Source organism: Seriola lalandi, unplaced genomic scaffold (genome assembly GCF_002814215.2).
Source record: "Seriola lalandi dorsalis isolate HSWRI2012SDOR001 ecotype SW California unplaced genomic scaffold, Sedor1 jcf7180002054898, whole genome shotgun sequence".
NCBI classification, from domain to species: domain Eukaryota; kingdom Metazoa; phylum Chordata; class Actinopteri; order Carangiformes; family Carangidae; genus Seriola; species Seriola lalandi.
Window position 1 is genome coordinate 5,943,737 of NW_019525450.1, and position 12,769 is coordinate 5,956,505.

The 12,769-nt window shown below is 41.4% G+C and overlaps 1 protein-coding gene across 2 annotated transcripts in view; it reads right to left on the reverse strand.

The window, feature by feature from the left end:
• Window positions 1-6,281: 6,281 nt before the first annotated feature.
• tox3 (TOX high mobility group box family member 3) overlaps window positions 6,282-12,769 on the reverse strand; it is a 39,309-nt gene continuing 32,821 nt past the window's right edge. For both annotated transcript variants that reach the window (XM_023429595.2, XM_023429596.2), the window contains exons 4-7: window positions 9,518-9,781; window positions 9,183-9,413; window positions 8,935-9,015; window positions 6,282-8,715 (exon numbers count right to left, since the gene is read on the reverse strand). In XM_023429595.2, the coding sequence (XP_023285363.1) occupies window positions 7,873-8,715; window positions 8,935-9,015; window positions 9,183-9,413; window positions 9,518-9,781 (1,419 nt within the window). In that variant the 3' untranslated portion in view covers window positions 6,282-7,872. The remainder of the gene's footprint in view (window positions 8,716-8,934; window positions 9,016-9,182; window positions 9,414-9,517; window positions 9,782-12,769) is intronic.

The following is a 12,769-nucleotide window of genomic DNA, read 5'->3' on the forward strand; positions in this document are numbered from 1 at the left end:
GGCAGACAAATCACCTCTAATGGCGTGAGGCTGGAGCCTGTCTTCTGTCCTGTCTCTCCCTGCTTCATTACAAGTCTACTTTACACTGTCCAGGCATCCACACAGCCATGTTAAGCTCCACCGCAGAGTCCTTAGCTCAGGACGCTCAGCATCACCTATTCTTACAATTGTTTCATTTTTGTTTTGGTTCGAGATTGCTTGACACGGTGCTGCAGAGAAAAGAGGCCATCATGTGCAGCCAACTGAAAATGTGTTGGAGAGATATTTGTTAGGCAAATCGACTGATCAACCGCCACTGAAGCTTCTGTTTATAAATAAAACTCCACCAATGACATCTCTCACAGCATCAGGGTGTAACCCAGAGTTTTGCATGTTTCATAGTCAAATTGGTTAAAAATATATTTCCAAATCATCTCCAACTCCTTCTTCCTGTAATTCCCTAGCATCTGGAATTTCAGATCTTGTCACTTAGGTTATAGATCAGATCATAGAAACATGAATGTAAACATGAATTTATTTTTCAACTACTCTCCTGTAATTGTCTGAAGCTTCTCGTGCACATTCTTTTGTTTTATGGCTGCGAAAACACACCCAACCATCTGGTGCTGCGAGGTTCAGGAATTATTTTAATGTTATGAATTATGTGAAAATGCAATTAGATCCAGGTCTGTTCATAGTCAGCATAAGGAACGATAAGATAAAACTTAATTATCCCCATGGGAACAATGGCTAAGATCATCATCATTTACTGATCCCTCCCTCCTTTTCTTCTTCCTCCACTTTAACTTTGCTCCCACTCAGGCCGCTGTTTAACTCTTGTATTGTGTATGAGATGCATTTAAGTTCCTGTCAGCATTGTATATGGCTGCCGTGACACTTCTATGTGGCTCAAACGGTGGTTTTACAGCTCGCCGTCTGCATGGGCAGCTGAGGTCTGGAGGCATGCAAGCTGTTCGGTCTTTCACCTTCGCTCGCAGCCCCTCCCCCAGGTCAGCGGCCATACATTAGATCAAGCTAGGCCTCACAGGGTCGAGGACTGGTGCCAATCACTCCACAATGCAGCATAAAGCAGGGGAGGGCGAAAACTATAAACCTCACTGAAGCAAGGACACATGTATTTCTATCCCTTATTCCAGCCCATGTTTGTTTTTATTACTGGCTGTTGGTAATTATTTAATTATTATAATTATTACCTCCGATTTTCTGTGTAATCTGCCCTAATTTACAATTGTTGTCTTGATTGTGGTCTTAATTAACTGTCAGCTGTCAACAGAGTGGAGCAAGCAGCAGATTGTATAGCTGTCAGAGGCAAAAGAGAGGCAACAATTCGAGTAAACACTTTTTCCTTAAATCTCCAGGTTCCAGCTTCTCAATATTGAGTATTTGCCGACTTTCTTAGTCGTCTATGACATGAAACCAGTGGTGGAAAGTACATTTACCTAAACACAGTACATTCTTAACTTGAGTATTTACATTTTAAAGTATATTGCTTACTAATTTATTTCACAGCTACTTCTACATGCGAAACCTCTGATCAGGTCATAAAAGATGGTGCTTTATTTAGTCTTACAATTCTTACAGTAAAACGCTGTGTATATGTTAATACACCGATAATAATAAAACAATGAACCTGCACAAAGATTACCTTTACTTTCAGTGTACACTTTGCTGATAATACTTTGTACTTAATGTTGGAGCATTTCTATATTATGGTATGAACAAATATACTATAAGTAAATGTAGTACTTTGTGGGAAACTGAAAATGTTTTGGGAAAAACATGCAATTTAAATAATTGCTGTAAACTGTAGGACCAAACAATCAATGAAGAAATAAATCCTCAGATTAATCAAAAGTGAGAATAATCATTAGTTACTGTCACCTAACATAATAGGCATTTAATGCCAACAGGTACGTGCAGTATAAAAATAGTACCTGTATAAAACTCCTCTTCCTGGACGGCCTGTGTGTATAGTACCTGCATGTGCTGAGACAGCAGCCATATACTGTGAGGACTCTACGGCTCATTTGCCTGTGCTCCTGCTCCCTGAGAACTGACTGTGTAAAAGAATCATCCTCAGCTTGAATCTATTATCACCTGATCCTGGACTGTTTCAAGTCTGCCAGGCCCACAGACCGAGTGGCTCATGTTTAACCCTTTCCCCGTCTCTCTGCTGGATGGCATCCCATTTCCTTTACTATTACCAAGAGTAAATGTTTTCCTTCGCCCTCTCCAATGAGTAATTTTTGGTGTCGAACTTGTCTCTAACCTTTTCCTACTCCCTTTTGTTTGGCTTTTGTTTGGCAACAGCTGTTATCATGGATTTCTTTCTTTTTTTTTTTTTTGGTCAGCTGTGATTGCTCCGGGCAAAACAGGAGCAGATGGTGTTTTGCTATGCATGAATGGAGCGTTAGAGGAGTTGGATTGAATAGGCCAAGTTTTGAATGGTGTCTACACAGCACCTGCCTCTTGTAGCAGCAGGGACATCCTAGTGGCATGATCTGTCTTGGCTTCGCTGGCATCGTAAGGGATGAAAGAAAGAAACAGAGGGGGAACCTTGTTGGGTACCGTCCATATTTATTGATTTTCCTGCAAGTCGTGGCATAATGTGGTGTACAGTCAGTTTGAGTTAATTGGATGTGACACAGCGTGCACGTGTAATCTATCACTCTAGTCTCCTGGTACACTTTATCAGTTTTGTTGCCATAGAAACATGTTGGCTCTGTAATAGCCTATATTAACAGGCTAAGTAAGTTGCAATAAAAGGCAATTTCAGAGTTGGGATCCTCTGCTGAACACAAAGACTATAAAATACTGATGAAATAAATCGGAAAGTGGCAGTGGAGGGAGAGCAAGCTGCATTTTACATTCTTAAACCAAACAAAGTCCAAATAAAAAGAAACTGCTATCATTGCCATGCAATGCAGGGACATCTGTCAACCTCTGGGGCATAATGATCTGTCACAATAAAGAAAGCTTTCTCAAATCACTGACAGCTTGCTGTGCAATTTTTTTCTTCTTCTTCCAGAGCGACTGTATAACTCATCAGAGAATCAATGCTCCAGATACATTTGCTCTGCTTAATACTGACAATGCACAGCAACACAGCGAGCTAACCATAATAATCTGAAACAAACCAGCTCCTCATACGCTCACTGGTGTTATTGTTATGGTGACAACTGCTTCTAATAAACAGTTTTTCTCTGGGATTTAGATGTTTATTCCATGACCTTTATGGTGTTGACAGCAGGAAAATGGTGGTTTGCTTATCAGTCCTCAGTTTAGTCTGTGCTCAACTGCACAATATATACTCAAACATATATACATATATATACATAAAGCTGTGGTATTAGCATGAGAAATCCTAGCATTTAAATTCTAGATTGCAATTGTCTAATGATCCATGAAGCACTTTTAAAATCACTATAAGGCTGGTATCTCAGACTTATATTATGTATAACATCATTAAATCTAGAGCAGTTTCTTCCATCCCTGAGTGTACTGCAAAATTCAAATCTGGCACCTTAACATTTATGTAACAGCAGATCTCTGTCCATTTCAGTCCTCTACTGATTATGACTACATATACTGTAGTTAGAGGAAAGAGGATTATTCAGTCCTTGACAGCTGCACCACTTCCTCTGAATATATTAAACACATAGTATCCTTGCTGTATATGGTCAAATATATGAGACAGGTCGTATGAGAATTGTTATAGTGAAGTGGTGCACAGACTGACAGAAGTCAGAAGACTGGCAGATCAGACTTACCATAACAACATTCAACAAAGAGGGGGATAAGCCTAATGGCTGAATCAGTGTCACCAAGGCAACATCACTGCACTGAAATCCAAGGATGGAAAATGTGTGAATAAGATGTGTGCATTTGTGAGTTTGCATGTTGTGTGTGTGCATGAAAAGATGGAGAGGGGAAAAGAGATGTACATATGTGAATATTTATGTTTGAACTCATATTTTCTGCAGGATATCAAATTTTTATTTATTGTTGGCATATTTTCCTAATAATGAAAATGAGAACTGCTTGTAATTAGTGCTAAATAAAGTGACCAGTCAATGATAAATAGAGAGTTTAACACCCCAATTCAAAGAATAAGATAAGATTATCAGAAAGTCTGTACAAGGGTATCATAATATTTATACTAGTCCCCCTGAATGTACTACTAACTTTGCTCCAAGGCATCGTCTGTGGTGCTCCTTTACTCTGGCAGGTCAAAAGTTCTCTAAACAAACGTTACCATTGGTCAGGGATGTCAACAGTCCAACCAGCCAGCCCCCCCCCCCCCAAACAAAGTTCACTATTCATCTCAGAGGTCAATAGTTCTGAAGCTCATCATCCCAGGGTCAAGAATTCCTTAAACGTAGTCAGCCATTTGACTCGAGGCCTACTTCCTCCCTGTAAACAAGGCTTGGTGTTGGACTTATAGGGTCAGCTGTCTGTGCGCTCCCCTAAACCAGGTCTTATCAGCAAAACTGGCCTGTTTTTTTTTTTTTCTTCTCTTTCTTTCTCTTAAGGACACAAAGTTTAGTGTCCGAGCAGAGTGGCAGGTCCAGCATCTGTGACCTGAGTCCAGACTGTGAGATTGGCTGCAGCGTGGGTCTGATGGTCAGATGGTCAGTGTCAGCAGGGCTTTTGTTATGCTCACATTGTATCTGTGCACTGGACGGGAAAACAACAAAAGAGCCAAATAAATCATTAAAATACAGAATCCCCTAGCTTCCACATCTGACTCCTTAGTCATCCTTGGCACAGTGCCGAGCAACTGACCTCGGTGGAGGACAATTAGGTCACCTCATGATTGCATTACTCAAATGACATATTAATGTCATAGCGCCCTTCATGCATTTCATCAGCGTTAGTTAATGATGAGGACAGAAAGAAAGAAGAGCATGGGTGATATTGATTGCTTCATGCGTCTATGATCACATCGCTGTGAAAAAAAAAAAATCTTGCAGATACAACAAAGTCTGCTGCATAAAGCAGGTGAAATTTATTTATTCACCTATTCAAATTAAACCAATCCCCATTATAGAGGGAGCAGTGTATTATCCTTGTAAATGATGTGTGTGTGTGTGTACAGCAATGTTTTGAAAATATCTGTAACCTTTTTATTGCAGAGTCCCATAACTCCAACCCTGGCTGTGAGATATTTGTACACACAGTGACCGCAGTACTGAGGGGTTATGGAATAACAAGGAGCTCCATGCATTATTAATGGGCTCTGCTGTGAATCTGTTCAGAATAATAACAGCGATTTCCCAGAGCCTCATTACTGTGTGTTTTTAAAGCATGTGTTTGGTATCCATGGACACCCGCTCTCACATTCTCCTCTTCTCCCCTTGTATTGAGATTCAGGTCATGCGCAGCACTTGCTGTTTTTAATTTTCATTTCATCATAAGCACTTTAAGACTGTTGCCAGCACTTATTTGCAGTTTTCCTGCAGACCTCTTCACTCGGGCTTCTGACAGGACAGATGCTACAATTAATCAAGGCAGAGAAATGGGCATCGTTTCCATACCGAGCTGAAGAGCCAATCACCGCAGTAGCAGCGACAGGCCTCGGCCCAAATTACAAATGCTTTTCTAAAACTAACTAATTGAAAACAAACCAAAATTTAAAAATTCTATCAAGCTGCTATCACAGAAGCGCAGCAGCAGATTCCCGCTCCTAATTTGTAACTAACATTAACCCATGTATAAAATGTCTCAGCTGCCTGTGGAAAAAAAGAAGGCCCTTCTCTGGGCCAGTGGATTCACAGCCTATTGTGAAGATATGATAATTATTGTTTGCCTGCCTTCCCTCCCCCGCTCACCATATTATTCAAGGGAGCTCAGCAAACCCCTGGGGATGTCTTGGAAATGAAGCGATTTTGAAGGGAGTAAGAAAGAGGCAGAATCCAATGCACTGGTGTGTGAAAAGGGGGACTGTTATTGAGACAAGTACCAGTTACATGCTGACCTTGTCCAGTATCAACACTCTTGTTACACACAGTTACAATGGACTTCCATTCAAATCACTGAGAAACAGCACACACTATAATAATGCCAACATGAATGCTCATATATCCCTGCAAAGTATTTTTTTTCTCTTGTAGAATTACTCCATAGAAAACATACAAATTTATTTTGTACAGCTCGTACAGAGCCGAATGCTTATTTGTCAGTGTATTTATTTTCAATAGCTAACAAGGTGATGTGAAGAAATACCTCATAGAAATTATGGCTAATATAACTTTTGAAATAAACCGATTCCTCCAAATAAATATTTGTGATTGATAGTTTAATTTTGAACAGAGACACAAAGAAATATATAATACTTCATACAAAATTATGGCTACTATCATATTAGTGATGGAATGTCTCTGGATTCGACTTCATGGCCCAGCAAAAACTCAAACATTAAATTACTTCTCCTGTTGTGAGCTGAAAACAACTTTTCTAGAACTCCATACCGATATGCATTTATTCTATAGACAGTTTTCAGAAGCAGTTGGTTTGTAAGCAAAATACAAACAAAATTAATCGCTGCTATTGTAACTCATAAAAAAGTATAAAAGAGCAGAAATGCACTATGTGATATAGCAATCCACAGGTCGTTTAACAATGTTTTAATTAAAGCCTCACATATTAAAACTTTACAACAGGTGATATGAAAAATGTACAACATTTTCTTTTTTTCAGGGACTTCTATACAGCTGGCAAAAATACCTCCGATGCCTTTTCAGTTGGCTTTGGCAGTGCAACAAACTGGCTCTGCTAGTTTTCTTTTTTTCCTTTTTTAAAACAATGACGGTATCAAGGAGCAGAGTAAAAATACATCAATCCCCAAACCATCTTCCTTGATCCGGAAATTTGTATTTACCATAAAATATCCCCTTTGTTACACAAGATAAAAACATAATTTAATTGTTAAACATCTGAAGTAAAAACAAATAGATTAAAGAGGATTTTTTTTGGAGGGGGTTGGGGGTGCCAGTTACACGCTTTTGGGCAAATCACCTGGAGGGCAGATTACTGGATAAAGGAGGTCTCATCTCTCCCCACTCTACAAAACCTGTACAGCAGATTACAGCTACAGTTTGATGATGTGATGACATAAATGATTTATGGCAGTCTCTGTCTCAGTCCGTTCAGTCATTCATTCAGAGATCTGCATCCCAAGACCTTGTATTTTCAGTTCCCCTTATTCTGCATTTGTAACATGGTTTAAATGTGGTCAAATATCACTGGGCCTCCAATGTGTGATGATTTGATCAATAATTTCCTCCATGCCACTGTTGAACAGTTACATCTGCGAGAATGATTGGTGAAAGAGAAAGGTTGGACTTAAGAAAGTCTTGTTATATACCGTCCAGTGTGGGAACAAAGACTGATGTGCGGGTTACTGGTTTCCAGCAAGGACCCTGTGAGTCATTCAGTCCAGGCAAGAGCTGATAAAAATCCTTTTGTTAAAACGCATTTAAAATGTCCTTTCGCTGGGGTGAACTGACAACTCTGGCCTCATAAATAAAGCTTTATTGTTAAATAAAACAGTGAAAGACACATGTCTTTCAACATATTGTGTGCCCAGTCAGTTTAAATTGACAACTGAAAGACCTCACAAACAAACAAATAAACAATCACTGGGCGCTCACCCTAACAGGCTTCTGTCATAGCTCAGCCTATTTTATCGACAAAAGCCCAGCTAACATGTTTACCTCCTGTACACGTGTGTGCATATCCGTCTATAACAATGGACAAGTTCTTTGTATAACATTCTAAATCTTACACACTTCTTAAGTGCAACTTAGAAAAGCAACGTGGAATGATGCTTTTATTTTATTCCCGTTCTTTGAGATAGGATTTCCATTTGGCTCAGTAAATGCTGACCTGGGACAGGACCTGGGCGTGGGCCTGGATTTGGGAGGGGTGTGGTTGCTGCTGTGGGGCTGGCTGGGGGCTGCCGAGTGATGCAGAGCCTCCCACTGAATGGGGTGTACCAGGAGAGTGCTGGGGTGGGGAACACTGGGACTGGTGCTGCTGCTGCTGTTGTTGCTGCTGGAGATGTTGAATCTGCTGCTGATGCAGCTGATGCTGCAACTGCATGTGCTGCATCTGCATGTGCTGTTGCTGCTGCTGCTGTTGCTGCTGCTGCTGTTGCTGCTGCTGCTGCTGCTGCTGCTGCTGCTGCTGCTGCATGTGGTGCTGCTGCAGCTGTTGCTGGAGGTGATGTTGGAAATGCTGATGCTGCATCTGTTGCTGGATCTGCTGGTGATGCATCTGCTGCTGCTGCATCTGATGGTGCTGGAGGTGCTGCTGCATCTGCTGCTGCTGTTGCTGCTGCTGGAGCTGCTGCATTGCGTGCTGCTGCACCGGTTGCATGGGTGGGCTCATCTGAGACACCGCTGTGGATTGGGCACCTGCCACCATGGCTCCACCGGCACCCATCTGGCCAAGCAGCTGCGGGGGCATCCCGGAGGACATGTTCTGATGGGAAACTGTGACGGATGTCACAATCTGACTGCCTCCTAGTCTCATCTGAAGAGGTTTCGGGGCAATGGCCCGGGGTAGGGCTTGTTGGAGGGCCTGGGATGCCGAGGACATGGAGGGGTGCTGGTTGAGGGGTGAAGGCAGCACCAGGCCTGGGGAGAGGCTGGTTGAGGCCAGGGTCTGCTGCACTGAGCGGATAGTCTGGGCCTCAGCTGATTCTGCTGCAGCCTGGATGGAGAAAAAATATCAGAAGTTATCTACAAAGCCACGGCTTTAGTATACTGTACATCTTCTACACCTCAAATTGCTTCAGTTCTTTCTGTCATTACAAAAGAGCTTTCTACAAATTCACAGTGCATAGTATATTACAAAGAATTCTGAGAAATTTAATTCACGATACTGTCAAATTCACACTTTTTTCAGGTGAAAGAAGAGACGGTTTCTCACCTTGGAAACCAGGCTAGCACGGTATGCAGCAAGGGCTTTTAAATATTCTTTCTTGGCAGCTTCTGTTTTGCTTTTGTAAACCTGTCATGACACAAAGGTATGCGTGAATGGACAAGTAAAGGTTCTTTTTAACTAACAAAAACATTAACAACAAACACCATATATACTCCACATATATGTAAATACATATTTGTTTTCCACCTGAAATGATAACAATGCCACATGATATATTTGAATGGTTGTCGTACCTGCTTCTGCTCCTCTCCCAGACCATCCCACATGGAGGCCACAATCTTGGACACTTCTCCAAAGGTAGCGTTGGGATTCTGACCCTTGATGGCGGCCTGGGTGTCTCTGAAGAACAGGGCATAAGCTGACACTGGCTTCTGAGGCTCATTGGGATCCTTCTTCTTCTTCTTCTTAGGAGTCTTGGGCTTCTTTGTGGGATCTATGGGGGCTGGTCGTTTTTCTCCAATCACCTGCAATGATAGAAATGCACAAGATGAGAAAATGAACAAAAACCTCTTTTACATCAGCAGGTCAATTCTCAACAATCACCATACAACTAACTCCTCTTCCTCACCCTGTTGCCGTCGTCCTGGTCGTCTTCATTTATAGAGCTGGAGGGGGATGGTGTGGCGGACTTGCTGGCAGGCGGAGATGGGGAAGTGTGGGTGATGTTGGGTCCTGCCATGTTTAGGCTCAACTGTGCGTTGAGTTGGGATTGGTTGATGGTGGTCAGCTGATTCCGTGATATCATCCCATTGGAGCTGTTCATGCTGATGATGGACTTCATCACCATGGCTGGGTTGGGTGGGTACTGGCGGAGGTGGCCCGGCCCCACATTCTGTCATACAAAAGCAAAGAGAGGCGTTGATGAGAAAGCAATCTTTAAATATTCAAAGGAATATTTTTACTGACCCATGTTCCTCTGCTGTCACACTGCTGCACAAAGATATCTCTGTTCTCACTACACCACCCTGCTGCTCACTGTTCGAAGATCACGAAGCTGTATCCCTTTACCAGAGAGGAAATCGGGTCATTGGATTCTTTGGATTGTTATGTGTCAGATCACATGTCACAATGTCCTGGGTCTTAAATGTCTCTATTACAGGCCATGATAAATTATCTAGGCTCCCGAGGAGCCAACTTTATAAGCCAGTAATAGATGGCTACACAGCTCAGTTGATTCATTTCAAAACTCTATTGTATGGAAATCTGTGACACAGCTTTTGACTGGCTGGTCCCTGGAGGGGAAAGTGGACTCACTTCCCCCGCACTCGGTACATAACTTCAAATGCCACAATAAAAAGATTGTTAGAGTCACAGTTTGTATGCATGCACCTACATGTCGGTTTAGTTTGAGGTGGCCACAAGCCTATATGCTTTAGTGTAATGTAACTTTAGAGTCATAACTCTGTGAAAGAGGCACCATATTTGACTGGCAAAGAGTGGAAAAAATACTTCTATATAATCAAATCCATAAATCAACCAGCTGAAGGTATGAAGCTTAAGAGCTTTGGACAGGTCCCCTCCCTCCTACCATCGAGGTTACTATCGAGGGTATAATGTAATAACATTTTCAAAATCTCTTACACTTTTCTCTTGGTGAAACATTCAATTCTTGAAAGAGTCTTGGAGAAGGTGTAGGCAACATGTTTGCATTGATTGTGGTGGGGATGAAATTACGAGGCATGCCAGCTCCCCAGAGGGAAGACTGATCAGAGAGCCAGCAGAGCTGACATGGAACAGAGGAGGGGACGTGAACACAACAGAAAAGGTGATTTGTTCTCCCTGGGTACATCCATCTGGTATTCAGCAGCACAAACTCAATCTCTCCCAACATCAACACATCATAAACCCACGCACCTGGCTTTATTGAAAGAACCTTATGAATACCCGTCTTCAAAAACAATATTGTAACGCCATTTCAGACAGAAACATATTGGATCTACAATCCATTTCTTTCTCATATGCCATGTCTACTGCTTATCATAAATACAATCTATGAAGTGAGAGCAGATTTATATTTACATGCGCGAGGAAGATTCTGCGAAAGGTGAGACAAAGGTGGGGAAGAAATTGAAGACATATTGTTGTGATTCTTCAAATATGGAAGCTTTCACTTTTCTCACATATAAAAGCTGCAATAAACAAGCCTGTGACCAAATGACACATAACTGCAACCCGCCATGTTCCAATTGCTATTGTCATCTTCATTACTGAGAACACGATGGCTCGCAGTTTGCTTTCTGCTTGCTGTGAACATCAAAGATGCGCACACTGAGCTCATTAGTCGTGGCCATCTGTATAATAACACTTTTGCCCAATCCCAATGATGCAGTTTTGACTTAGAGCAATGGCCCATTCTGCCACTTATTTGGAATATGGTGATTTCTTCTAAATGCCCCTTGGATGTTGTGCATTAAAGAAAAAAAAAAAAAAGAAAAAAAAAGCTGTGCTGATGACCACAGTTATTGGTCATCACTTAATCATGTCACATTCAACAGCCTGCTACATGTCTTATTTCACCACATATTACAGCAGCAAATGGAATAGTTTTCATGTTACCGAAGCGCGAAGACAGTTACGTCAGTGAAATGCCAGCATTAGCACGTCTGATTTGAATGAAAAGATACCAGCTAATAACACACGAGTGAAAGAAATCATCTTAAGTAACAGCTGCCTTGATTGTGAATATGAATCTGATACTAGGTTGTTTATTTATGTCCCTCTGCCTTCTCATTTGCATTTTGATTGCAGTATTGTCAGCAGTCACAGCAGACATCTAACCAGATATTTTGATAGTCATCGTAAATCTGCAAATAAGTCCTTATCTTGAGTACACAGTGGCCAGATGTGCCCTCCTCTGTCAGGATCGTGTGTGCGTCTAGGTGTGTTGTCTGTCTGTGTGTTTGTACGTCAAACACTAACAAGCAGAAATCTACTCTGTGATCAATAAAAGTTTATTTTGTAGATTCAGTTTGCAATATTCCCCATTGTGCTGCTTTTAATGTCAAAGCTGAAATAGCTGGAATCGACATAATGCTGTTAACAATATGCTGCAAAAGAAGAAAAAAAATTGCTTGTTTTGTACATTACTGTTGCTTCATCCCCTCTTAACTAGGCAACAGTCCACACACAGACACATAAAGCATTCAGAAAAGATGAAAAAAAAAAAAAAATGCAACTGACAATGTGTGAAACCTTTTCCACAATAAACGCAGGCCAATAAACACAACAGCTGGACTCAGAATGCAACATTATGCATCGACCGAGTGATAAAAATCTCAACACTGATGTCAATGAAAGCAAGTTCCAGTCTGTTCTTTAAGATATTGGAAATCAGAATTTGGGGAGAATTTATGAACAGTGGCACTATGTACTAAGCTGTAACAGGCTGAAAAGAATGTTAACAAGTTCAATTTCCATTCAATCAATGCTAGAGCTCTTGGAAATGTTCCATGGCAGGAGAGGGGTAAAATCATCTATATGGTAATTATAAGGATGAATCCCCCAGTAACTTTCGCCAGCATGAAAGGTCAGTCCTATTAAAGATAGTTTATCAGCGCTCTGCACATATTCCTTTACTCGGCTTCTAAACGGGTACATCATTTTATTTTTTTTCCTCCATTTTCTGCAACCTGCTGAAGTCTGTGCTTAAGCCAAATGAGAAAAATGGAATTCTGAATGCCAGTAAAGGCTATAATAGCATGAAGATAAATAGTTTTTCTTTCCCCTGCCCTGTCTCAGTCAAACACACTTCTCTCCCTTTCTCTCTCTGTGGTGTGCAAACTCCCCAATCTATAACCCCCACTTAAAAACAACCCCCCCC